The sequence below is a fragment of the Palaemon carinicauda genome, chromosome 30 (assembly GCF_036898095.1).
Source record: "Palaemon carinicauda isolate YSFRI2023 chromosome 30, ASM3689809v2, whole genome shotgun sequence".
Lineage (NCBI taxonomy): Eukaryota > Metazoa > Arthropoda > Malacostraca > Decapoda > Palaemonidae > Palaemon > Palaemon carinicauda.
Genome location: NC_090754.1, coordinates 66874688 through 66902438, shown reverse-complemented (window position 1 = coordinate 66902438; position 27751 = coordinate 66874688). Strand labels below are relative to the sequence as shown.

Sequence of the window (27751 nt, the reverse complement as noted above, 5' to 3'; positions counted from 1 at the left end):
TCACGAGCGGCCTTTGAACCTATTAAAGGTCTTGATTGGCACTTTCTTATCACATACCGCACCTGCTACCTCCCTCCACTTTCCCCACGCTGCTTTTATCCTAATCTCAATTTCAGCCTCACTTCTTAAGTCTCTAAATTACTCCACTCGTTTCATAACAAAGCCTCTACTTTCTTGTATGGCTATCCTCTCCCTGCCTTTACTTACTGCTCACCATAGCTTCAGTCTTATCTACATTTAATCTCAAGCCACCACTCTCTCTCTCTCTCTCTCTCTCTCTCTCTCTCTCTCTCTCTCTCTCTCTCTCTCTCTCTCTCTCTCTCTCTCTCTCTCTTATCGATCTAGTCATTACAAATTCTGAATATATGATAACAAAATCAGAGGTGACCCCTAGCTCAATAGCAGATTACGAGAATATTTTAACTTTGCTGAACGTTCATAAACCGAAAAGGCAAACTAATTTAAAATTTTTAGGTGCTTGAAAAATTACTCTCAAGAAACTCTTTTCTCTCTACTTATGAATAATGTTCACATATTGAATCAAATTTTAAGTATCGATAACGTAAGTAAGCAAGTAGAAATTTTAACCAATGTTTTCACATCCTGTGTAAATATGTGCGCACCTGTGGTTACTAGAGAAGTAACTCGTCCTCCTGCCCCTTGGATTTCTGATACCATTAAAGAGACGATAATGGTAAGAGATAACGTGAAAAAACTAAAAATTCAAAGAGAAAATATTCAGCTTAGAGAAACTCATAAGGAACTGAAGAAAAAGGTATACTCGATGTTAACTGATAGTAGAAAGCAGTACTACAAACAAGAATTTAAGAATGCTAAAGGTGACATGGCTGCTACGTGGAAGATTACTAATAATATGCTTTTCAATGGAATAAACAGCGATACGAATATGCTGAATTGTGATACCAAAGATGATTTGCAACATAAAGCTGAAAAGTTTAACGAATTCTTTGCAGAGGTGGGGAGAAAGACATTTGAAAAAACACAGGAAGAACTCCATAACCGCATGCCTTTGGAAACAGACCCTAGTCGATAGTTTTAAACCAGGGCTAGTGGACTGTAACACAGTAATCTTAGTCATTAAAGATTTGAAAGAAACTAACGCCTTTGGATCTAATGGTATTTGTATACGTTTCATTAGAGATGGTTTATATGTTATTGCTTTTTACCTCACGATAATTATCAATACATCAATTGTTACTTATTCATATCCAGACATATGGGAAATTCCCCATGTCATTCCGCTCTTCAAAAGCGGGGATGCCGACGATATCTCTAATTACCGTCCCATTTCCTTGCTACCTGTTCTATCGAAAGTACTTGAAAAAATTATCGCAAATCAGTTAACTGAATTTTTAGAGGAAAGTAAACTAATCTCTTTAACCCAACATGGATTCCGACCAAATTGTCTACTGGAACAGCCCAGTTGAAATTATCTGACAAGATTTATGAAAATATAGACAACAAAAATGCTTCCTTACTTTTAGTACTAAATTTATCTAAGGCTTTTGATGGCGTGAATCATGCCATATTATTGGAGAAATGTACGTTGATGAATATTGATCAGAGCTGATTTAAGAGCTACCTAGAGAATAGGTTTCAGTCCGTCAGGCTAAATGGTACTGTATCATCGAAGAAAATTATTCAATTCGAAGTACCTCAGGGATCAATTCTCGGCCCTATACTTTTCAAGGTATATGTTAATGATCTTGTGACATCAATACCTGGCTGTTTTATAGTTCAATATGCTGATGACACGCAAATACTAATAGAAGGTGACATTAAGGATATAGCCGACATGATTTGTAAGGCAGAAGACATTCTAAACAGAGCTAAAGATTACTTTTTGAGAAATGGCTTACTTTTAAATGAGAAAAAGACACAGTTTATCATTATTTGATCAAGGCAATATGTGTCAGATTTTGGAGATGAGGTACAGATAAATTTCAATGGAAATATAATTAAGCCAATGACGACTGTGAAAAATTCAGGTGTTCATTTCGATCGGTACATGAACTTTGACTGTCACATAGACGAAATGTATAAAAAGGTAATGGGTACTCTTATATACTTAAATAGAGTAAAAGATCATTTTGAGTCAAGTACTCGTAAGATAGTCGTCCAGTCACTAGCTTTAAGTTTTATAAAATATTGCTTAAAAGTTTGGGGATGTACTAACAAATCACAGCTACAAAGAGTACAAAAGCTGCAGAACTTTGCAGCAAGAGTGGCTGTTGGCAACGTTAGAAAGTTTGAACATGTAACTCCACATTTAAAGGAATTGGAATGGTTGAAAATAAGAGACCAGTATACTCATGACATGTGCACTATGGTATATAAAGCTTTAAATAATAAAATTCCAGATTGGTTATACAGTTTCCCACCAGTATCTTTATTCAGTAATGTCACTACACGCCAAAGGGATGATTTGTATGTTGCAAGACATAAAACTAGTATTGGCTCACGGCAAATCAGAGTCAGAGGTCCAGTGTTGTATAATGAACAGCCACGTGAAATAAAAGAAACAGGCTCTGTGTCCATTTTCAAGTCAAAACTAAGGAGTTTACTTTTAACAGAGTCTTAATTGTTCTTTTCATTATTAGTACTTTGTTCTTAGATTTTAATCTGGCTCATTTTCATATCTTTTACTAACTGATACCACATTGTAGTTTTTAAATCCAAGTATCCTAATTCAAAATGGGTTCTGAGTCTGTACATATTAGTTAAGACTTATTTATTGAAAATCTTATGACTCTGATTTTTACTACATATCCCATCTTTTTAGAACTGTCTTCGTTTTTTTTATTGCCTGTACGTATTTTCATATACTTATTTATTGATAATTCATGACTATTGGATTTCTATTTGAAGCTCATTTTACCTATGACTGTCTACTTTTATACATAATTTCAAATAGTTTCCTATGGTATTTATATTGTTGCTATTTTTACTGATTTTGATATTCTTAACCTATACCAAGTTTTATGTAAGAGTTAAATTCAAAATGTTTTATACTGATATGGCTACTTATGTAGAATACCCAATGTACAATTGGAAATAGAGGATTAATATTATTATTATTATTATTATTATTATTATTATTATTATTATTATTATTATTATTATTATTATTATTATTATTATTATTATACTCTCTCTCTCTCTCTCTCTCTCTCTCTCTCTCTCTCTCTCTCTCTCTCTCTCTCTCTCTCTCTCTCTCTCTCTCTCTCTCTCTACAGAAATCACCAAATTTATCTGCATATAGCAATAACTCCCACAACTTTCCATTTATGATCTCTTTACTTAACACATACATGACCACCACATATAGAAACGGGCTTAATGCTAAACCCAGGTGTAATCGAATTTTCCTATAATATACCATCCACGACGTAACACTCTATACGATAAACTCTGAGCTTTTTTTCTTATATTTTTGAGCAGGTTGAATAATCTTGTTTCATAATTTACTTTATTCATTTATTCAAAAATTTTTATAATATAATTTTGGGTTCTTATTTATCTTCTATAGGTCATTAGTTTGTTAGTACCTTTTCACTACCGAGTTCCTCTAGCTATTTGGACCGTTAGGCTTATAACACTTGACTCTTATGATTCAGGTTATCTGCTTTTAACAACAATAACAGCACAAAAGCGATAATAATATGTGGAGTACCTTTAAATCGATTTCATCGCTACATGGTAGTAATCTAAAATTAACGGTCTACCTCAGTGTAACGCTTTAAAGTGACAGAGAATCGTAAAATATTTCACGGAGTCATCATCCTGACGTGATTGATTTCACCAACAGCATGATCACCATGAATTGGATGCTCAATAATCCGAGCACAAACACACAAACGTGATTCCTTTCTACAAGATCGAGATTTAGTATTTTTTTATCTAATGGGGCTAATATATCAAGAAAACCTGAAAGAGGGGTTCATGGTATGAATTACGTGGCGCCTTTTGGGGGAGAGAGAGAGAGAGAGAGAGAGAGAGAGAGAGAGAGAGAGAGAGAGAGAGAGAGAGAGAGAGTTTTGCTTTGCAATGTACATGTTCACGTGAGGCAGAGGACATTTAAACGAATACACAAATAGGCCTTAGACCTACGTTCTAATCAATGATTAGACCTACTCGTCTAATGGGATTAAGGTTACATTTCTAAGAGATAATAAAAATAAAAGTTCAAGTTTAAAAAAAAAAATGAGATTAATCAACTGTTTCCGTGAGCCGACACAAGAGGGCTTCCAAAAATACATTTACTGCTCGACACTTTCAAAGAGACGTAGGCTAGAAGAAAACATTTTGGACGCTATTAATAATTTGCTACTAATTCACGTGTTGCTAGTCCTGTTAGCTTGTTTCTACTACTACCACTATTGCTACTATAAATAATAATCATAATCATCATAACCTCCTGCGGCCTACGCCTACTAACTCAAGGGTCATCGGTTAGATTTTGCCAATTGTCTCCAATTTGAGCTTTTAAATCACAATACATATCCTTTCATCATATCCTACTTCACGGTTCAAAAACCTCAGCCATGTAGACCTGGGTTTTCCAACTCTTTTAGTGCCTTGTGGAGCCCAGTTGAGAGTTTGGTGAGCTAATCTCTAGTGGGGTAGTGCGAAAAGCATGCCCAAACCATCTCCATCTACCTCTCGCCATGATCTCATCCACATTGGCACTCGAGTAATCTTTCTTATAGCTTCATTTCTAATACTGTCCTGCCATTTAACTCCCAGTATTCTTCCGAGGGGTTTTATTTCATATCTACATAATCTATTGGAGATTGTTTCGTTGTCATACCATGATTCATGTTCACACAGACACAGATCTCCCTAACCTGATATATAGCCTGATTTTTATATGCAATTTCAGGCGATTTAATTTCCAAATCTTACTTAACCTAGTCATTGTCTCGTTTTTTTTTTTTCAGTCTTTTATCAAACTCAGATTCTATAGCCCCTGTATTAGATATAGTTCCTAAATAATTTAAACAATTCTACCTCATTCATCCTTTCTCCTTCTAATTATATTTTACCTTCCATTGTATATTCTACTGTCATCATCTGTCTCTTCTATTTATCATGAACTCAACATCATCTGATATTTCATACATTCTGGTAAGCAAGCATTGCAAATCCTGTGGTGTTCTGCTAATAGGAACAACGTCATCAGCATACTCATTAGATACTCTTATAACCAATCCTTCTTCACGCTCATAAACCGTTCTATGCATTACAAAATCCATGAGGAGGATAAACAACATAGATGACAACACATTCCCTTGGAGTACTCCGCTGTTCACCGGAAATTCATTTGATAGGACTCCAATAACTTTGCACTTGCTATGTTCATGTACAAACTTAAGCAAATTTACATATTTAAGAGGAAGTCCATAATAACGGAGGACCTCCACGAATTGGCCGGTGCAAACTATCAAAGGCTTTTTCATAGTCCACAAATGCCATCAGAAGTGGATTTCTATATTTTACGCATTGCTTTATGTCTCAACAGGAAAATTTGTTCAGTGCAACTTCTATCTTTTCTAAATCCTGCTTGTTCATCTCAGATTTTCATCAATATTTCTCTCGAGTCTCTCTAGAATAAGCATACTACATATTTTCATGACAATTGACGTAAGTGTGATGCTTCCGTAATTCTTGCAATCAGTCAGATCTCTTTTTTTTTTTCTTTTTTTTTTTCACCAGCACTTAACTCCCATTCATGAGGTTTTGCCTCTTCACACCACATTTTTCAAAATAATCTTGTAAGTTTTCAGGGAGTCACTTCATTTTCATCTAAAATCACCTCAGTATTTATTTCATCGTATCCAGAGGTTCTCCATCTCTTGAGTTTTTTTAATGATAGCTTCTACTTCAAACACACTGAATTCATTCATGGACACATCAAGGTCTTCCTCAGCTTCCGGTATATCAATGAAATTATTATAAAATAATAATATAAAATAACTTTTAAAGAGATGGATGTGGGGCAGGGCATATAATGAGAATCACCATGATAAATGGACATTAAGAATAACAAAATAAGTCCCTAGAGATTACAAAAGCAAGGGAAAGATGAAAAGACGATGAATTGACGAACTATGTACATTTGCGGGTATAAATTGCCACAGCAAAACCATAACTAGACGCGAATGGAAGGGTGCATGTACATGTCTGAGGCCTTTGTCCTGCAGTGTATATATATATATATATATATATATATATATATATATATATATATATATATATATATATATATATATATATATACATATATATATATATATATATATATATATTATATATATATATATATATATATATATATAGCCTATATATATATATATATATATATATATATATATATATATATATATATATATATATATGTATATATATATATATATATATATACATATATATATATATATATATATATATATATATATATATATATATATATATATATATATATATATTGTGCGCGAGCGCGCGCCAGCGAGTATGCGCGCGGGTGTACAGTGAATAGGCATTTAGTATGTACTATCTTTGCTAATCTTTGAGACATGTCTCCTCCTATCACAAAGGTGCCTTGTTATCACGGACATATATCTGTATATAGATCATCACTCGCCGGCCATTATCAGAGTTCAAAACTGGGTTTGATATGTGGAATGGGGCTATACACTCAAGCGCCGGGACCTGTAGGCCCATTCAGCGCCTAAGTAGCCTACGACTGTGGGGAAACTTCAGCTGTAAAGTAAAATTTGAGAGAAGATGGGAGGCATATGCAGAGATGGATATAAAGCAGTTAGGATCTGAAGGAACGCTGCTAAGACCTTCAAGTAATGTCTACAGAGCACCGCATGAACTGTATTGAGCCTAACCCCCTCACCCCACCTTTGAAGTAAATTTCAAAAGGAGTAAAATATAATAAAAGTCATTATAACCTTTGTGGTAGAACGTATCTGATGGAATTTTATGATTTTTATAATATCGTCTCAACAAAGTAATAAATTCAAATAACATCCTACAAAGAGGTAATTTATAAAAAAAAAAAAGTTCAAAATAGTTGTAAGGACCAGCTGCCATGATTTTAGGTGAATATTTTTTTTCATACATAAAAAAACGAGTTTTAGTAGCTTTATCAGTTTTGCTATATCGTGCCTATTATGTATAAATGAAATATAAACGACATAACGCAACTGGTTACGGTTCATTTTCCCTTCGCCTACACACTGAATTGTCTGGCATATTCTTACATTATTCTCCTCTGCCCTCACACACCTGGCAACACTAAGACTACCAAATATTTCTTCTTCACCCAAGGGGTTACTGCACTGTAATTGTTCAGTGGCCACATTCTTCTGGGTAAGTGTAGAAGAGAGTCTTTAGCAATGGTAAGCAACTCTTTTAGGAGGACACTCCAAAATCAAACCATTGTTCTCTAGTGTTGGGTAGTGCCATAGCCTCTGTGCCATAGCCTCTGTACCATGGTCTTCCGCTGTCTTGGATTTGAGGTCTTTTGCTTGTGGGTACACTCGGGCACACTATTCTATCTTATTTCTCTTCCCTTGTTTTGTTAAAGTTTCCATAGTTTATATAGATGATATTTATTTTAATATTGTTACTGTTCTAGAAATATTTAATTTTTCCCTGTTTCCTTACCTCACTGGGCTATTTTCGCTGTTGGAACTCCTGGGCTTATAGCATTCTGCTTTTCTAACTAGGGTTGTAGCTTAATAATAATAATAATAATAATAATAATAATAATAATAATAATAATAATAATATAATCTTTCGTTTAGGAACTTTAGGTAGACATTTAGTTCCCCTTTTTTCTATTTGTAGGTTTCGATTGTTTTAACCGGCTGTTGCTTATTTTGTTCTCTAAACGCACATTGTTGGACTTTTTCTTCGCCATTTTCGATGTACATATTTACTTTGTTCTTATTATCATCTTTAGTTTTGGGTATTGTCGTTGGCAAACATTGGTCTGGATTATCACTAGTAATTCACCACTTTTCTCTCCTATCAGTCTATTTCTTCCTTCATTTCAGTAGTGTTTAACTTGGGTTATGCATAAATACGATCACTTGACGTAAATTGTAAAGTAATATCCCTCTCTGATATGCTGTTTGGGGAAATAGTAATGGAAAACCTGGTTCCAACATTGTTTCCCTTTACTGTCACTTTCTTTTCGAATGACGGTGTGGCAACAGAGTGAAAATTTAACAAGTTGATAATTAATTACCGAATCTTTAAGTCTAAACTGAAGAGATTTCAGAAGAGATATTTTGTTGGTACGAAAGAATTGCTTTAATTACATAATCGTAACAGCCTATACATGGCGTATTTATAACGAGTTGGACGTATGTACAAGGTATTAGTAACTTGTAAAGAACGTTTATTTATTATTATTATTATTACTTACTAAGCTACAACCCTAGTTGGAAAAGCAGTATGCTATAAGCCCAGGGGCTCCAACAGAGAAAATAGCTCAGTGCGGAAAGGAAAAAAGGAAAATAAAATATTCTAAGAAGAGTAACAACAATAAATATCTCCTATATAAACTAGAAAAACTTTAACAAAACAAGAGGAAGAGAAATAAGATAGGAGAGTGTGCTCGAGTGTACCCTCAAGCAAGAGAACTCTAACCCAAGACAGTGAAAGGCCATGGTACAGAGGCTATGGCACTACCCAAGACTAGAGAACAGTGGTTTGATTTTGGAGTGTCCTTCTCCTAGAAGAGCTGCTTACTTACATCGTATAATGCTTCGCGTGTTACCTACCGGCGTCCAGAAGTTATGCCCAACGACAGTCTAACAAAAATCGTGACTTACTGCATAGTGCACGACGATCACGTGTCATCACCTATTAAAAAAATGCTGCAAGATCATCCAAACGTATTTCACTATACTGTAGCCTACATCTGTTTTGACGTCACTGTTTTTAGAATGATTTATTGTTAATTCATTCTCATCATTTATTTATTTCCTTATTTCCTTTCCTCACCGGGCTATTTTTCCCTATTGGAGCCCTTGGGCTTATAGCATCTTGCTTTTCCAACTAGGGTTGTAGCTTGGATAGTAATAATAATAATAATATGTCGAACTGCCGTCGCCGGTTGATATAATCCTAGACCACCCACGGTTGATAGTATAATCCTAGAGTCCTAGTCCATGCTCTCACCCAGTTCCTTCTACGCCGTTGAACTTTTCTTCTGGCTCTATCGATACGCAACTGGTGCAGTGTCAAATCGATGAGATCATGCTGATATTGGAGGAGAGCTAGTACGTATTCTCGAATACTCCACCTCTTGGATGATTTGGACATCTGCTCAAGTAGGACTCGGGAGGATTACTGGCAGCTGGCGGTTTCCTCCTGTGAAGTCAGGAGTCTCAGGACCCCATTTCTAATTACCAATTCTCCCAGTCGCTGCCAATACGTCATTATAGGTAGCTATGGGTTACAAACGCGTTCAGTAAGTGAAAATGATACTCTTGGTTTTCTTAGAGGAAGATTAAATTATGTGAGATGGTTTGCGTCAATTTTGTATAAGGAAAAATTGAAGAAACTTGTTACAAAGGAATTCATGAGTTCAACTATTTAATTGACAAAACGTAAATATTGTAATTTGTTATCTTAAATAAAAGTTAAAAAAAAAGTAAGTTCTGTGGTCTGGAACATGTCAAAGACGAGTGCATACATCACTACGAGATGGAGATAAGTTCGATATAAATTGCAAGTGGGTTCAAAGCAAGTCACTCATAAGTTCTGATAAGAATGACATTACTTCAACGTATTTTGAGTACTTGCAATTAACGTTTGTGGACTTGTCAACCATCGCTTATCTACAGCAAATGCTGACATATGTTAAGATCTTTTCTTTACGCTCAAACTTTTTCGACGACCTGGCGTATTTGCATAATTTTTTGGGGGGCTCATTTTCATACGTCGATATATGAGGGATAAATCGTTAAGGTGTGACTGAGCATTAAACTTAGATGTTTAATGTTGTGGAGGAAATTAGGACACAGATTTGACAACTCACTTGTGTGAGTTTTGCACCACATAGATACTTCAGTGTAGTTATCGTCTTTTTGTTAACTTTAGTAAATAGTCGTTCTGTGCGTTTTTAAGGCTTTTGACTTGTTTAACTATTCAATTTTCATTTGGTCACAAAATCCCGTTTTGCTAATATTAACTTCTATAATGGCAACGTATTTTACATTTCCCGTTTTCTTATCCATCTTTTTTAATCATTATTCAATTTACCAATTGTCTTTGGTATCAGTAATAGTTACTATTCAATGTGATGCTTTACTATAACCTATATTTTATTTACCTCATCAAATTTTAGAATTTACTTAAGAGTAATAAATTAATTACAGCAAACTATAGTAACCGAGCCATCAAAAAGGTTGTATTTAGCTTGATACACAGATTCAACCGTTTCTAACTACAACCCGCTGATTCGGCAATTTGTGGAGTGTGGTTTCCGAGTATACCTTCCGGGGTACCCCCTATCACCAGGTAATAACTACTTCCTCTCTCCCATGAACGTGACAGGATATATATATATATATATATATATAATCTCCTACGCCTATTGGCGCAAAGGGCCTAGGTTAGATTTTGCCAGTCGTCTCTATCTTGAGCTTTTAATTCAGTACTTCATGTTTCATTACCTTCACGCTTCCTAGTCCTCTGTCATGTAGGCCTGGGTCTTCCAACTCTTCTAGTGCCTTGTGGAGCCCAGATGAACGTTTGGTGAACTAATCTCTCTTTGGAAATGTGAAGAGCATGTCCAAACCATCTCCATCTACCCCTTTTAAGGCTCTCATCCACATATGGTAATTGAGTAACCTCCCTTATAGTTTCATTTCTAATCCTGTCCTGCTTTTTTACTCCCAATATCCTTCTTAGAGCTTTGTTCTCAAATTTACTAAATCTATTGGAGATTGTTTCATTGTCATACCATGACTCATGTCAATATAATAACACCGATCTCATTAAACTAATGCATAGTCTGAATTTCATATGTAATTTCAGGCGATTCGATTTCAAAATTTTACTTAACCTAACCAATGTCTGATTTTTTTTTTTTATCCTTCACTAAACTAATTTCAAAGATGCTGTATTGGAGATCAGAGTTCCTAAATACTCAAATGATTCTGCCTCATTAATCCTTTCTCCTTGCAATGATATTTCATCTTCCATTGCATACTCCGTTCTCATCAACTCTTGTCTTTCTTCTATTTATCTTGAGCTCAACCTCGTGTGATATTTCATGCATTCTGGTAAGCAAGCATTGCAAATCCTGTGGTGTGATTATTATTATTATTATTATTATTATTATTATTATTATTATTATTATTATTATTATTATTATTAGCCAGGCTACAACCCTAGTTGGAAAAGCAAGATGCTATAAGCCCAAGGGCTCCAACAGGGAAAAATAACCCAGTGAGAAAAGGAAATAAGGAAATAAATAAATGATGAGAATAAATAAATATATAATCTAAAAAACAGTAAAAGCGTCAAAACAGATATGTCCTATATAGACTATTAACAACGGCAAAAACAGGTATGTCATATAAACTATAGAAAGACTCATGTCAGCCTCGTCAACATAAAAACATTTGCTCCAACTTTGAACTTTTTAATTTCTACTGATTCAACTACCCGGTTAGGAAGATCATTGCTAATAAGGACACGATATTATATATATATATATATATATATATATATATAAAGATCCAGACACTTTCTCTTTATTATAAAGCGGAAAGTTATTGCACTATTCTTTCCATTTCCTTTAAACTGTTTGTACATTTTTTTTCCGTTTTCTTTTGGCATTTAATGTCTTTATTTTGACATTTATCCTCCTCCTAACAAAAACCTAATTATATCCTCTTCAACTGAAATTTGCTTACTTAAAACGATCAATAGTATCTGGCAAACCATTACATCCTGATTTTAACTCATTTCCGTGCGATTTTTTTTAATAAACCTCCACGGTGAACAATTTTAAATAAATCTTTCATTTCTCGAAAATAATAAAAAAAATTGCTTTGTAGCTATATATAATTTTTCCTTTTGATATCCAAGAGATAGTAGTAATATAAGCTTCATGAAATAGGAAGATATGCATAGCTCAGAATCTAATTCTTGAGCGGCATAGGACTAGTGACATGAACCACTAATAATTCCTAGGTCTTTCTGTTGTGACACTTATTAATATTATCATTTCAATGGATATTAGGACTTCGACTTGTAACAAAACTATTTATACCTGAAAAGAATAGCCTTAGTTTTTACCTAACTCTAAAGGGGGAAAGAAGAATAATGTATAAAGTATGAAGTATAATGGGGAAAAAAATGTGATAACTGCGTCGTGGCATAGTCGTCTTCTCAACGTGTATTCAATTCCATATATTTCATGCAAAATTATATAGAATATTTTTAAATTATTTAGAGCAGGAATGTCCTTCTAGTATGGAAACACAATTTCCCTTTTAAATTAATAGCAAAATATCTACAGTAAAATTCTCTCTCTCTCTCTCTCTCTCTCTCTCTCTCTCTCTCTCTCTCTCTCTCTCTCTCTCTCACAATTTTCCTAAAATATTAGTCCTCACTCTTGCGTTGTTTTCTAGCATTTCCCTCAAAACCTCTTTCAGATATTCATAACTAACACATAGGCCTACATAGAGGAGTAATACCATAATGGTATGGAAATACACTTTCCCTTTCCCACTTAAATGCATAACTCTCTCTCTCTCTCTCTCTCTCTCTCTCTCTCTCTCTCTCACTTTTCCCAAAATTTTAGTCTCACTCTCTTGTGTTGTTTACGAGCATTTCCCTTAAACCCTCTTTCAGATATTTATAACTAACACATAGGCCTACATAGTTCCATTATTAACCAGTCCGGAATGGTTTACTTTATTGGGAATCAAATGGATTTTATTTCAAGAATGTTCTTTGGTTGATGGAAGTGTGCATATTAGCCCATGGTTCATCGAGTTATTAAAATGCTAACCACAAGTTTAGCTAATCTATCTACAGACTATATATATATATATATATATATATATACCTGAAAAGCGTTTTCTTTTTAATCTCTTCAATTCTCCTTGCGTATCTGGCATAAATTAATTCATGCATGAGCTTTCTTACAAAATCAGAGTGTAGAAAGAGCAAGATATTGAACATAGCCTTACGCTTTTATTGTTTATATTATAATTTTTTTCTGTAGTGTTCAAATTTTTTACGTAATTCTCGATACAAAAGGAATCGGCAAAGGTGTCTGGTTTTCAGTATCACCAGAGTAGATACCCACCAGAACGTCTGCCAGGCAAGCCCAAAGCCCAAACCCTCACTGTGTGCCCAATTAGCAGTAACCTCCCCAGTAAAACCGCTTAAACTCGGATAGATCTGCAGCCATGAAAATGCTAGGCGGAAGCTTATCAATGCATTAGCCAGGAAGCTATTTTAGCTTCCAGAAATATTATTAATGAGTTAGAGTAAACAAAAACAGTAACCTCCCCAGTAAACCGCTTAAACTCACGTCCCCCACCTCGGATAGATCTGCTGCCATGAAAATGCTAGGCGGAAGCTTATCAATGCACTAGCCAGGAAGCTATTTTAGCTTCCAGAAATATTAATGAGTTACAGTAAATAGAAATAGTGCAACCATCGCATTACGACATGAACGCTGAAAAAGAGCGTATGACCTTTTGTAATTAGAGCAAATTGGCAAACACGTGACATCACGTGCAAAATAGAAAACAGCATCGTTGTGTACTTAACATTTATCTTATTTCATCTTATTGGATATAAGAATCGTGTTAAAAATATTTTCACAAATCAGTATGTTTCTAACTTGAAAACATATTTAGAAAAATAATAAAATAAAAATGTAATCTTATCATATAATAGATGTTATAATGTATATACAAAAATGTAAAATATAATTTAAGGAATATTTCTTTATAAAAGGAAAAAATGTATGTTAAGAAAATGTAATTGTATTTTCATAATAAAAGATAAAAAAAAAATCTTATTTCATCTTTGATCAGCCTACTATCTTCATATAGATTGACAAACTCGTCTCTATGGCGACAATGACCGATCCAGTTTTTTTATATGATTTTCAAAAGCTCCATAGATGAAAACTAGCTATAAAAAAACCATTCTAATTCCATTTAATACAATAGGCAATTTAATAGCACTGGCATTACCTTTGCCTATTGGTATAAATATTTCCTTACAACAATACATTCTGGAAAATAACGCAGAACAACCAAAGCCCTTTCCTGTATTATTATTATTATTATTATTATTATTATTATTATCATCACATGCTAAGCTACAACCCTAGTTGGAAAAGCAGGATGCTATAAGCCAAAGGAGCCCCAACAGGGAAAATAGCCCAGTGAGGAAAGGAAATAAGGAAAATAACGCAGAACAACCAAAGCCCTTTCCTGTATTATTATTATTATTATTATCACATGCTAAGCTACAACCCTAGTTGGAAAAGCAGGATGCTATGAGCCAAAGGAGCCCAAACAGGAAAAATAGCCCAGTGAGGAAAGGAAATAAGGAAAAATAAAATATTTTAAGAATAGTAACAATATTAAAATATATATTTCCTATTTAAACTATAAAGAAAAACTTAAAAAAAGCAAGAAGAGAAACTAGGCAGAAGAGTGTGCCCGAGTGTACCCTCAAGCAAAGTGGTCTTTTCTAAATTATACTAATTCACGAGTCGGTTAACTACTCCTCTAGTCTTGGGTAGTGCCATAGCCTCTGTACCATGGCCTTTCACTGTCTTGGGTTAGAGTTCTCTTGCTTGAGGGTACACTCGAGCACACTCTCCTATCTTATTTCTCTTCCTCTTGTTTTGTTAAAGTTTTTATAGTTTATATAGGAGATATTTATTGTTACTCTTCTTAGAATATTTTATTTTCCATTTTTCCTTTCCTCACTGAGCTATTTTCCCTGTTGGGGCCCCTGGGCTTATAGTATACTGCTTTTCCAACTAGGGTTGTGGCTTAGTAAGTAATAATAATAATAATAATAATAATAATAATAATAATAATAATAATAATAATAATAATAAGGATGAACCAGTTTGCAAAGCACAGTAAACACGATTTGGGCAAATCTCTCCAAATTATAAACCGAAATTTCAAGCTTACCTTCCTGTTTCCAAATTTTCTGTTAATGACCTCGATGGACTAATAATTATATTGATAACCACTTAAAATTAGCCTTAAAGAGATGTGACGAACGACCTTGTCTTGGTAACTGCATAAATTTGTAGGGAGGGAAGGCAAGTGGACCGTGGACGCGATAGGCAGTGCAGGCTCCAGGGTTGCCAGTTTGGCCTTTTTTCCGGCCAAAAAAAACTCAAATTTGACCTTTTGTATTTAAATAGGTTGGTCTTTAGTAATATAAAAAAGCCGGCCCTTAAATACTATATTTTTGACCTTTTTCTATTAATGGGTTGACCTTTTAAAGCCTCTGTTGATTAGAAATTGACCTTTTCTCATTTAGAAAACCTGGCAACCTGAGTGCAGCAGCGGGATCAGGGTTGCCAGATTATTTCCACTGGATTATCGTACATGAGCCTTAAAATTGTCGTTTTTCAACCAAAATTATCGTACACAGTTTCAAAATAATTATTTAAGAGTTACATGATTGACTTATTTCAAAATATTTTAGTATAATTGTTTAATCAAACACACAAACACATATATGTATATACATAAGTTATGTATCGTACATCGTACTAGACCTAAAATAATCGTGCATGTACGATAATTATCGTACGATTGGCACCCCTGAGCGGGATGATCTCGGGGTATAGTGGTAACTTTGCTTTTAAATTGCCAAATGGAAATAGCAAAACTTCGTTAAAGTTGCCGTACGGAATAAGTTTGAATAGCATATTTTCCATATAGTAAAACACGACAATGAATATAGAATTCAACAGCAAACGAAATGTTTAACATTATGATATTAAAAAATACACAACATCGCAAGCATCGGCGAGTTTAAAAATGCCATATCTTGTATTCGTCTACCATTTTTTAATATCTATATAGTCAATACTAATTTTTTTTCTATCATTGAAACCTTTCCATTACTATTTAATATATGATTTTAAAGTCCAACTGCGCCAAATAAAGAGCAAAATATCGAGGTAAAATGCAGGAAAATTAAACTATCTGATCTACTTATGAAGAGATGCCACTTATCAATTGTTTTCAACATTTTATTCGAGATGTGAAGCAGTGTTGCCAGATGGGTTAGTGTAAAAATTCCCTAAAACTCTTGATAAAAAATCCCCATTTCCAGAAATACATTTTCTTCTAATACAGAAATTACTCGCTATAATTCACGTAATTTTAAATAAACTAATTGCAACAATTTAAAGGTTTACTCATCTCTGTTTCTTCATAGATACATGTATAGATATAGTCACCAGTCATCCAAAATCCCCAAACCTAAGGATAAATTCCCAAATGTAGGGATAAGTCTCCAAATCTAGGGGATAAATCCCCATATCTGGCAACCCTGATGTGAAGGTCCTTGTCCTTGGAAATAGATTCATCACAGCAGTTGACTGTAACCAAGTGTGATTGTGGTTGCAAAGTTCACTGGTCATTTTAAGGAGCCGTGTTACAGTCGCCTATATTCGAGAGCAGCTTCACCTCCATTAATTTTACGGTAATAGGCCTGCACTTTTATGTAAACAATATACTCTCTCTCTCTCTCTCTCTCTCTCTCTCTCTATATATATATATATATATATATGTGTGTGTGTGTGTGTGTGTGTGTGTGATATGCAGTATGATAGAAAAATTATAAACTAGTGCCGGTCTGAAATACAAGACCATTTAACAAAAACTAAACTCTCTCTCTCTCTCTCTCTCTCTCTCTCTCTCTCTCTCTCTCTCTCCACATGATAATGTACCGTAGTAGAATGGCAAATTAATCATTGCCTGAGTGAAATACAATATCATATAACTAAAACAACTCTCTCTCTCTCTCTCTCTCTCTCTCTCTCTCTCTCTCCACATGATAATGTACCGTAGTAGAATGGCAAATTAATCATTGCCTGTGTGAAATACAAGATCATACAACTAAAATCTCTCTCTCTCTCTCTCTCTCTCTCTCTCTCTCTTCACGTGCCATGTACTGTAGTAAATGGCAAATTGATCATTGCCGGAATGAATTCTCTCTCTCTCTCTCTCTCTCTCTCTCTCTCTCTCTCTCTCTCTCTCTCTCTCTCTCTACTCTCTCAATATTCTGTGCTAAGCTTAAACTTCATGCCGGCATTCAAATACTCATGATATAACGTATTTGCTCATGAAAAATGTTGACTCATGCTGAGTCACATAACATTAGGAGCTGAATGGAGATAGCTGGACTGGTCCTAATATTGCCTCCTGGTGATACGTGGTAGAAATGTTTAAAAAGACCGCATTTTAAATAGTTTTATATCTAATACATATGACTAATCTGTTTTAACGTTGTTAGTGATCTTTGGATTTTTTATTTTCTATTCGTTATTTATAAATAGCTTATTTGCTATCTCCTTTCCTTCTTGTGGTTTTTTTCCCTGTTGGAGCCCTTGGGCTTATAGCATTCTGTTTTTCCATCCAAGTTTGTAATAGTAATAATAATAATAATAATTATCATTATTATAATAGTAATTACTATTATTACTGTCATAACTACTGAGGACAATTTTCAAATGTCACACACACACACACACACACACACATATATATATATATATATATATATATATATATATATATATATATATATATATATATATATATATATATATATATATATATCTTTGTTTGCTAAGGATAAAATCTTTAAGTCAGCAAAGCAATATCTTTGTTTGCTAAGGATAATATCTTTAAGTCAGCAATCTTATTGTTAGAGGGCATTGGACAAGTCACCCAGCCAGGTCCAATGGTTCAGGGTTTGAAACCTATAATCTTTGCCAGCTTCGGCCTGGACTTTGATCGTTAACCTACACTGATAAAGATTCGGCTAGTGAAGGCAGAGTTCTTTCTAAACGATATACGTGGATTAATGGAGATGATTTATAAATAAACACTGTAAAATAACTTACAAGCTTGGGTACGAAAGTGTTGCTAAAATAATCCGAGTACGGAAGTGTTATCCAAATTATTACAATGATGATATTGGTTGATTTATTATGGTTGTTACCATCTGTATTTCGCCATACAGTCAACAAGTGGATGCTAAAATTAGTCGAGCTGATAATGTGGCCTTGTAACCTTTCTTACGATCATGTTTGAAATTAACCCCTCTCTATTGTCTTGTGGTTAAAGTGCAAACGCGCTAATTTATATATAGAAGGTTGGTCAGGACACCAGCCACCCGTTAAGACACTACTGCTAGAGAATTTTTTGGGTCCTTTAACTGGCCAGATAGTACTTCTTAGGGGTCCTTCTCTCTGGTTACGGCTCATTTTCCTTTTGCCTATACATTATTATTAGTATTATTATTATTATTATTAAGCCATAACCCTCGTTGGGAAAGCAGAATGCCATAAGCCCAGGGGCTCCAACAGGGATAATAGCCCAGTGAGGAAAGGAAACAAGGCAAAATAACACATTTTAGGAACAGTAACTTTAAAATAAATATCTCCTTTATAAACTATGAAAACTTTAACAAAGCAAGAGGAAGAGAAATAAGATAGAATAGTGTCCCCCGAGTGCACGCTAAGTAAGAGAACTCGAACCCAAGACAGTGGAAGACCATGGTACAGAGGCTATGGCACTACCCAAGACTAGAGAACAATGGTTTGATTTTAGAGTGTCCTTCTCCTAGAAGAGCTGCTTACCATAGCTAAAGAGTCTCTTCTACCCTCACCAAGAGGAAAGTAGCCAGTGAACATTTACAGAGCGGTAGTTAACCCCTATGGTGAAGAAGAATTGTTTGGTAATCTCAATGTTGTCAGGTGTATGAGGACAAAGGAGAATCTTTAAAGAATAGGCCAGACTATTCAGTGTATGTGTAGGGAAAGGGAAAGTGAACCGTAACCAGAGAGAAGGATCCAATGTAGTACTGCCTGGCCAGTCAAAGGACCCCATAACTCTCTAGCGGTAGTATCTGAACGGGTGGCTGGTGCCCTGGCGAACCTACTACCTACGCATGCCTGAATTGGATAGACATTTTAGAGGAATAATGGGAACTAACCTATATTTCAGTACATTAATATACATTCCTTTGCAGATGTTTACAAAGCTCAGCATAGCATCCATTGCCATAACTGGGTTGGCTATCATGGTATCCATCAAATTCATGCAAGTGCCTTCGACTCCCGCCCTAGACCCTGATCCCTGGTGGGGTCCTGGGGAACCACGTCCAGATGACACAACGATCAGGCCATTTGAAATTGACATAGCAAAAGAGGTAAGATTATACTCGTTATTCATCTTCAATTTGTTCTTTTAGTCCTACTTCTGTGGTTGATATTATTTTTGTTAATTCATTAGATCACAAAATGCTTAAATACTACACAGTATTCTAGAAGTTTTATTCTAGCTATGACCAAGTTGGGGAATGATCTTCCCAATCGAGTTGTTGAATCAGCAGAACTTCAAAAGTTCAAAACTTGCGGTAAATGTTTTTGTGTGAGATCAGTGTTATTCTATGGACATGAGTCATGGTATGACAATGAAACAATCTCCAATAGATTTAGTAGATTTGAGAATAAAGCCCTCAGAAGGATATTGGGAGTTAAATGGCAGGACATGATTAGAAATGAAACTATAAGAGAGATTACTCGAGTACCATATATGGATGAGATCATGATGAGGGGTAGATGGAGATGGTTTGGGCATGCTCTTCGCACTCCCCAAGAGAGATTAGTTCACCAAACGTTTAACTGGGCTCCACAAGGCACTAGAAGAATTGGAAGACCCATGCCTACATGGCTTAGGACTATAAAGCGCGAAGTAGGAGATGATGAATGGAGAAGTATTGAATTAAAAGCTCAAGACAGAGACGACTGGCAAAATCTAACTGAGGGCCTTTGCGTCAATAGGCGTAAGAGGAGATGATGATGATGATATGAAAGATGTTTTAATGCTGTTACTGTTATTAAAATATTTTGTTTTCATTGTTTATTACTTTTCATTTAGTTTAATTATTTCCTTATATTCTTTCTTCATTGGACTATTTTTCCCTGTTTGAGTCCTGATTTTCCAACTAGGGATGTAGCTTTGCTAGTAATTATAATGATACTAATTTGATAAACTCACTCTTTCCGTATCGTACTGTTGAACTTTGCACCAAGTAGTCAAGTGTTTCCAGTGCTGTTACGAAAATTAAGTTGAATTTTTTAATCAAAAGATGTTTCTCTCAAACAAACAGATGTCTTCAATTGTGTAGCTTGACCTTGGGGCACGCAATTTATTGATATTAATTGTTTCTGTTACTTCCAGGATATTGATAGCCTTAAATTAAGGCTTGATCTTCCGTTAAGAATAACGCCTCCTCTGGAAGGGGCAAATTTCACCTACGGTATGAATCAGAACACCCTAGAGAAAATAGTTGCTTACTGGAAGGACTCTTACGACTGGAAACAACGCGAGAAAAGACTGAATCAATATCCTCATTTCAAGTAAGTCAGTATGCAACACCCACCAAGGTGCCTCCCATTGAATGGTCTGTATAAGTTTTCTTTCCATTTGCTAAACTGAGAAGCTTTCATAATTTATTTTCTAATTACACCCACCATTTTTTGACATTTTCGCTCTTAAGGTAGGTAGGGTCATTTAGGTGCTCACCATATTGTTAGCGTTTAAAAAGGAGTGCGATCTTCATTATTATCTACTAGAACCGCTTAATTTTCATACGTTTGTCTGCTAAATGAAATAGGATTAATTGGCAGCTAAGTAAATTGCTTTGGAGTTTTGATGCCAAAGCTTATGTTTCAGTGAACTACAGTCCTTACCTAGCTTGGGGTTGATGTAGGTAGTAAGAGTAACAGAATTAACTCACAAGGAAATGGTGTACCTATATAGATTATTATATGAATCAAAGAAAACTGAAATTTGAACAGAACTCCAAAGTCTGGCAGCAGAAGAGAAGGAAAAATAAGGCGTTTGAGGAATCCAAGAATAAGTGTTGAACTTGAATGCTTGGCATGTGGAACAAAGTCGCCTTAGGATAAGCCGATTCAACAAAGATGAAAATTTATTGATTGGCCTTAGACCCCATAGGGAAGTAGTACTATCAGCGCACTTCTTGTGCTGCACTGTAGGCATTTCTTGTTCTTTGCATCACTACTTTGGCGATCAGATGTGCTTGCTCTATGCTGTGCTTGCATCGTATCACCCCCTTCTAACTTAAGAGTGCAACTGCACGGTTTTTCTCCTGTTTCACTTGGGCGTTGAATGAACTCAGTCACTAGAGCCGACCTTATGTCCCAAATTCATAAATCACACTCAATTTGATTTCCGTTAGAAGTTCCACACCACATTTGTAAGCCACATAGTTTCTACAATTTTAATCAATTTTATCTTATACAAGTTTCATGCGCGAGGTTTGCATAATAATTATTTAATTGTTTATGGTTTTCCAAACTGTGAGTTCTGTTTACCATGTTAAATCTTGCTTAAGAGGAAAGGCGAGATCTAAAATATCTATGTTGGGGTTAGGAGGATTAAAGAATGAGACAGGCAAGATTCTTTTTTGGAGTAAAGGATTTGGCAAAAAATTAATCACTTAGGTTTTCAATTTTCAATTTTATTTGATGATCTTACAATTGTTTATTTATAACATATCTATTTTAGCATTGTTGCTGATCTTAAGATATTTTATATTGTTGATCAGTATTTTTTATAGTCTATATAGTTTATTTATTTCCTTATTTCCTTTCCTCACTGGGCTATTTTCCCTGCTGGAGACCTCGGGCTTAAAGTATTCTGTTTTTCCAACTAGGGTTGTACTATTATTATTTTATTATTATTATTATTACTAGCTAAGCTGCAACCCTAGTTGTAAAAGCACGGTGCTATAAGTCCAAGGGCTCCAACAGTGAAAAATAGCCCAGGGAGGAAAGGATATAAGGAAATAGATAAACGATATGAGAATTAATGAACAATTAAAATAAAATATTTCAAAAACAGTAACATCAAAACATATATTTTATACATAAACTATTAAAGACTTATGTCAGCCTGTTCAACATAAAAACATTTGCTGCAAGTTTGAACTTTTGAAGTTCTACCGATTTAACTACCAAATTGGTCACAGCTGGAATAAAACTAATAGAATACTGTGTAGTATTGAGTCTCATGATGGAGAAGGCCTATTAGAACTAAATGCATGCCTAGTATTACGAGCAGGATGGAACTGTCCGGGAAGATCTGAATGTAAAGGATGATCAGAATTATGAAAAATCTTATGCAACATGCATAATGAAGTAATAGAACGATGGTGCCAGAGATTAATATCTAGATCAGAAATAAGAAATTTAATAAACCGTAAGTCCCTGTCCAACAAATTAAGATGAGAATCACCAGCTGAAGACCGAGAATTACCAGCTGAACACCAGACAGGAGAACAATACTCGAAACAAGGTAGAATGAAAGAATTAAAACACTTCTTCAGAATAGATTGATCACGGAAATTCTTAAGAGACTCAATAAGCCATTTTTTTGTGAAATTCAAGATTTTTCATACTTAATGTGTTTCTCAAAAGTAAATTTGCTATCGAGAATCACACCTAAAATTTCTAGAGTCAGAGTGAAACATTATCAATGCTGAGATCCGGATGTTGAGGAGCCATTGTCCTTGACCTACTTACAATCATACTTTGAGTTTTGTTAGGATTCAACTTCATACCCCATAATTTGCACCATGCACTAATTTTAGCTAAATCTCTATTAAGGGATTCAGAAACTCCAGATCTACATTCAGGGGATGGAACTGATGCTTAGCAAGTAATAATACTAATAATGATAATAATTGGCCTTTGTTTTAGTGCTGCCTTTGGCAATGTTAATCATGAGACCCTTGTTTTCTATCTCAAACAGTTGGAGTGGGTGGGTCTTTTCTTAGCAGCATTATTGAATTTTTAAGTAAGAGATCACAAAAAGTTGTTGATGGAATTTGGTATCTGATGTTCCTAAGGGTAGTGTTTTGGCCTATTACTTTTCGTACTATATACACATAATTGGTTTAGCATAGAAAACAAGCTTATTGCATATGCAGATGATGCTACTTTCTTTGCATCAATTCTGTTTCCTGAATGTAGATCTGGGGTTGCTGAATCCCTTAATAGAGATGTAGCTAGAATGAGTGCATAGTGCAAACAATGGAGCATGAAGGTGAACCCTAATAAAATCAAAGTATGATTATAAGTAGGCCGAGAACCAGGATTCCTCAACTTACAAACCTCTGCATTGATTATGTTTTTTTTAACTATATACAACTTTAGAATTTTAGGTGTGAGTCTTAATTGTAGATTTACCTTTGAGAAGCACATTTGTTTTATTTTTCTTCTTCAGTTCCATAAAGTAAACAATTGGCATATTGAGAAAGTCTTTTAATATTTTTGGTGATCAATCTATCCTGAAAGAATATTTTAATTCTAACATTCTACCTTGTTTCGAGTATCGTTCTACTGTCTGGTCTTCAGCGGCTGAATCTCATCTTAATTTGTTGGACAGAAACTTGCGGTGTGTTAGATTCCTTATTCCTGATTTTGATATTAATTTCTTGTACCGTTATTCAGTTAGTTCTATATGCATATGATTTTTCATAACTCTGACCATCCTTGTCAATCAGATCTTCCAAAACTGTACTATCCTGTTCGTAATACTAGGTATGCAGTTAATTCTAACAGTCTTGCCTTCTATATCATAAGGCTCAGTACTACACAGTATTCTAGAAGTTTTATTCTGGCTTTGAACAGATTGTGGAATGATTTGTTTTTAATTGGGCAGTTAATTCGGTGAAATTTCAGAAGCTCAACCTTGCAGTTGAAAAGGCTGACATAAGTCTCTCTTTGTAGTTTATAGTATGACAGATTTATTTCAACATTGTTACTGATACTTTATGTTTGTTTATTCATTACTTCTCTATATAATTTATTTATTTTCTTATTTCCTTTCCTCACTTGTCTATCTTTCCTGTTGGAACCCTTGAGCTTGTAGCATCCTGCTTTTCCCACCAGGATTGTAGCTAGATAGTAATGATTGATAATATTGAACTCTTTTTCTGGATGTTTCCAGGACTCAAATTGAAGGCCTAGACATCCACTTCCTCAGAGTAGCACCTCAATTACCCGAGAACCAGGAGGTGAAGGTTTTCCCACTCCTGATGGTTCATGGCTGGCCCGGATCCTTCGTTGAGTTCTACAACATCCTGCCTCTCCTGACGACCCTTCAGGATAGAAGCAATGTGGTCTTTGAGGTCATCTGCCCCTCGATTCCAGGCTTTGGATTTTCTCAGAGTTCTATAAAGCAAGGTTTATGATCATAGTTAATGTTGATATCATCACTGTAGGTATTTATATTATCATTATTGAGTATAAAAAATTAGCCCTATAATGTTTATAACGCTTCTAGAAGAGTAAAATCACTGGCTACAATACCACATGTACTCACTTCACACCCTCATAGTCTATAGGTTCTAAGTTGCACTCACACTTAAGACTATTATTATAAGTTTGATGGACCAAATAACAGTTGAGATATTTCACTAGTACATTTTCTTCTTATGCTTCATTTTTACACATATTTCTTCTCTTCATCAGGCTTAGCACAGATGGAAACAGCACAAATATTTCTGAAGCTGATGAAGAGGCTTGGATTTGAGAAGTTCTACATACAAGGCGGTGACTGGGGCAGTCTTGTTGTCAACCTCATGGCTACTCTGTACCCAGAGAAGTAAGTAATATGGATTTTAGCAATATAAAATTTCCATTAATATTTGGTGCCAACAAGATAAATCAAAGAACAGTCAGTCCCTGCCACATAAGGTTAGGTTAGGTTAAGCTGTTGAGAATGATTTCCCTGTGCAGAGAGTTTCCTGTACCCGTGATGCCCATCAGTGGTGTAATATCTACAGTACCTGCTTCCTGTACAGATTCCATTACTCACTTCATTTCACAGACATAAAGGTCTTTCTCGGCACCTCTTTTACTCCATAATAGGTAGTAGGTTTGCCAGGGCACCAGCCACCCGTTGAAATACTACCACTAGAGAGTTATAGGGTCCTTTGACTGGCCAGACAGTACTACTCTCTGGTTACATTTTCATTTTCCCTTTGCCTAACACATACACCGAATAGTCTGGCCTGTTCCTTACACACCCTCTTCTCATGACAACGCAGATTACCAAACAATTCTTCTTACTGCACTGTAATTGTTCAGTGGCCACTTTCATCTAGGTAAGAGTAGAAGAGACCCTTTAGCTATGGTCAGCAGCTCTTCTAGGAAAAGGACACTCCAAAATCAAACCATTGTTCTCTTATCTTGGATAGTGCCATAGCCTCTGTACCATGGTCTTCCACTGTCTTGGGTTCGAGTTCTCTTACTTAGCGTGCACTCGGGGAACACTATTCTATCTTATTTCTCTTCCTCTTGCTTTGTTAAAGTTTTCATAGTTTATATGGGAGATATTTATTTTAATCTCGTTGCTCTTCTTAAAATATTTTATTTTTCATTGTTTCCTTTCCTCACTTAGCTATTTTCCCTGTTGGAGCCCTTGGGCTTATAGCATATTGCTTTTCCAATTAGGGTTGTAGCTTAGCAAGTAATAATAATAATAATAATCCAAATCTTCCCCTAAAACTTTAGAATTAAATGCACTTTTCACCAGCCGAATTTCACATTGGCTATTTTCTTAAGCCACATAATTATTATAATATGAGTTTGGACTCCAAACCAATCTCTCCCTTCTTTTTCCATTCATATTTATCCTTCACACTTACTTTCTATAAAGAAAGGCTTCAACTATCCCTTCAGACATTAAAACTTTTGTTTCTGATTTTTAAAGATTGTGCTATATTCAATTATTAAGTTGATATGTGATACACCTTCTTTTCCAATCGTAGCATTTCTCTGAACAAAATTGAAAGACTTTAGGAACAGAATTCACAGGGCCTCCCAGAACAAGGAAAGGCACTGGTTACTCTTATTATTTTTGTGGAGGTATATTGGGAGTGGAAATGAAAGGTAGTTTAGGTGTTAAGATTTTGTGTAACTTAGATTTTTAGCTTCTCTATTTGCATGAATATTCATACCAGCAGAAGTTTGCACCTGTTGATGACATTGACAAATGTACAGGGTTGTCTTATGAAGAAAGGGGACATCATCATGTATAATTGACACATGAATATAATGTTTTTCTTGCGTCATATCAGGACATATACTTCTGTGGATGTTTATCAACTTTATTAGGAAATGTTATGCAGTTATAAGGGGAATTAGCTAATGTAATGGCCCACCATCAGATTTTTTAATGCGCACTATATAAAGTCCATGTTCAATATTGTTGATTATAATACTGTTCTAACCATCTTCACACGAAAATTAAACATGGATATACCATTAATAAACCTGTAAACCATCCGTAAAAATATCAGCCCTTTACTGTGATCTGCTTTGGTGGTTGGTGTTTCAAGTTAATGGCCTACTGTTTTATAGCATAGACATCAGTCAGAAGCATAGATAAGAGTTGAGGTTTGCATAGAGTGGACACCTTATACTGTATGTGATATACCTGGTGATCCTAAAATTCGCAATAACTCTAGTTTTAGTGCAAGCAACATTAGCCATATTGATTGAACCCTGAAACCTTAAAGAGTAAGTATGAATAAAGAAGTATTTTTTTCTGAAAGTTAATATGCCTTTTGGCCTGTTCCTCATAAGATAAAATGCATAACAATAAATGAAAGAATCTTATGTCCACGATTTTTAACAGCATTCTTGGAGTCCACACAAACTTCATAATGGCCAGAACCCCAGGGTCTCTAGCCAAAATGGTATTGGGATCAGTCCTCCCTACGGGTATTGTGATGGATGAGAAGGACGGGAACCGACTATACCCCCTTTCCAAACTCTTTTCTCGGCTTCTGAGGGAGTCAGGATACCTACACATCCAGTCGACGAAACCTGACACAGTGGGTGAGTAAGGCTGAAGTTGTTTGTACAAGAAATGATGTTATATGTAGGCCTAACAATATTAGGGAGGTAGGGATTTTGAATTTGAAATTCTTAACATGAAAGATAGAAGAAAACAGCAAATTTGTGGGTGTAAATTATTTTGACTGTTGTAAAATTCTTCATGCCTCTGTAAACCTAAGAAGTTGAATACATACGCTGCTAGAATGGAAAAGGCCTAAAGTATTTTAACCTCATTGAAATAAAAAATCCCTCAAAGTAGGATAGCTATAAGGTGTGTTTGGCCGTGTAACTAAATTGTCTCTGGAAATATTTAGCAACGATAGTTCTAATAGGCGGAATCTACGCCTAAACGTCGACTGAAACCAAAATATAACTCCATATGCAGGGGCAGCGCTGAACCAAAGTCCGGTGGGTCTTGCAGCTTACATTCTGGAGAAATTTAGCACGTGGACGCACAAAGAGAATCCACATTTGCCGGATGGGGGTCTTCTGCAGGAGGATTTCCCCTTATCACTCGAT

General features: G+C 35.1%; 2 protein-coding genes across 3 annotated transcripts in view; one reads left to right on the top strand and one right to left on the bottom strand.

The window, feature by feature from the left end:
• LOC137623243 (juvenile hormone epoxide hydrolase 1-like) overlaps window positions 1–15395 on the bottom strand; it is a 90500-nt gene extending 75105 nt beyond the window's left edge. The window contains exon 1 of one of the 2 annotated variants that reach the window (XM_068353986.1): window positions 15234–15395. Coding sequence is in view for 1 of the 2 variants with exons in the window: in XM_068353985.1 (XP_068210086.1) it covers window positions 9223–9366 (144 nt within the window). In the remaining variant the exon portion in view is untranslated. Of the gene's footprint in view, window positions 1–9222; window positions 9382–15233 lie in introns of those variants that run through there. The other variant, XM_068353985.1, reaches the window with a different exon arrangement.
• Window positions 15396–16630: 1235 nt separating this feature from the next.
• Window positions 16631–27751, top strand: part of LOC137623242 (epoxide hydrolase 1-like) — a 17386-nt gene continuing 6265 nt past the window's right edge. Inside the window, exons 1-7 of the mRNA XM_068353983.1 lie at window positions 16631–16767; window positions 19324–19503; window positions 20538–20716; window positions 24336–24571; window positions 24860–24992; window positions 27030–27232; window positions 27618–27751. The exon at window positions 27618–27751 is cut by the window's right edge and continues 29 nt beyond it. Of these exons, the coding sequence (XP_068210084.1) occupies window positions 19324–19503; window positions 20538–20716; window positions 24336–24571; window positions 24860–24992; window positions 27030–27232; window positions 27618–27751 (1065 nt within the window). The 5' untranslated portion in view covers window positions 16631–16767. The remainder of the gene's footprint in view (window positions 16768–19323; window positions 19504–20537; window positions 20717–24335; window positions 24572–24859; window positions 24993–27029; window positions 27233–27617) is intronic.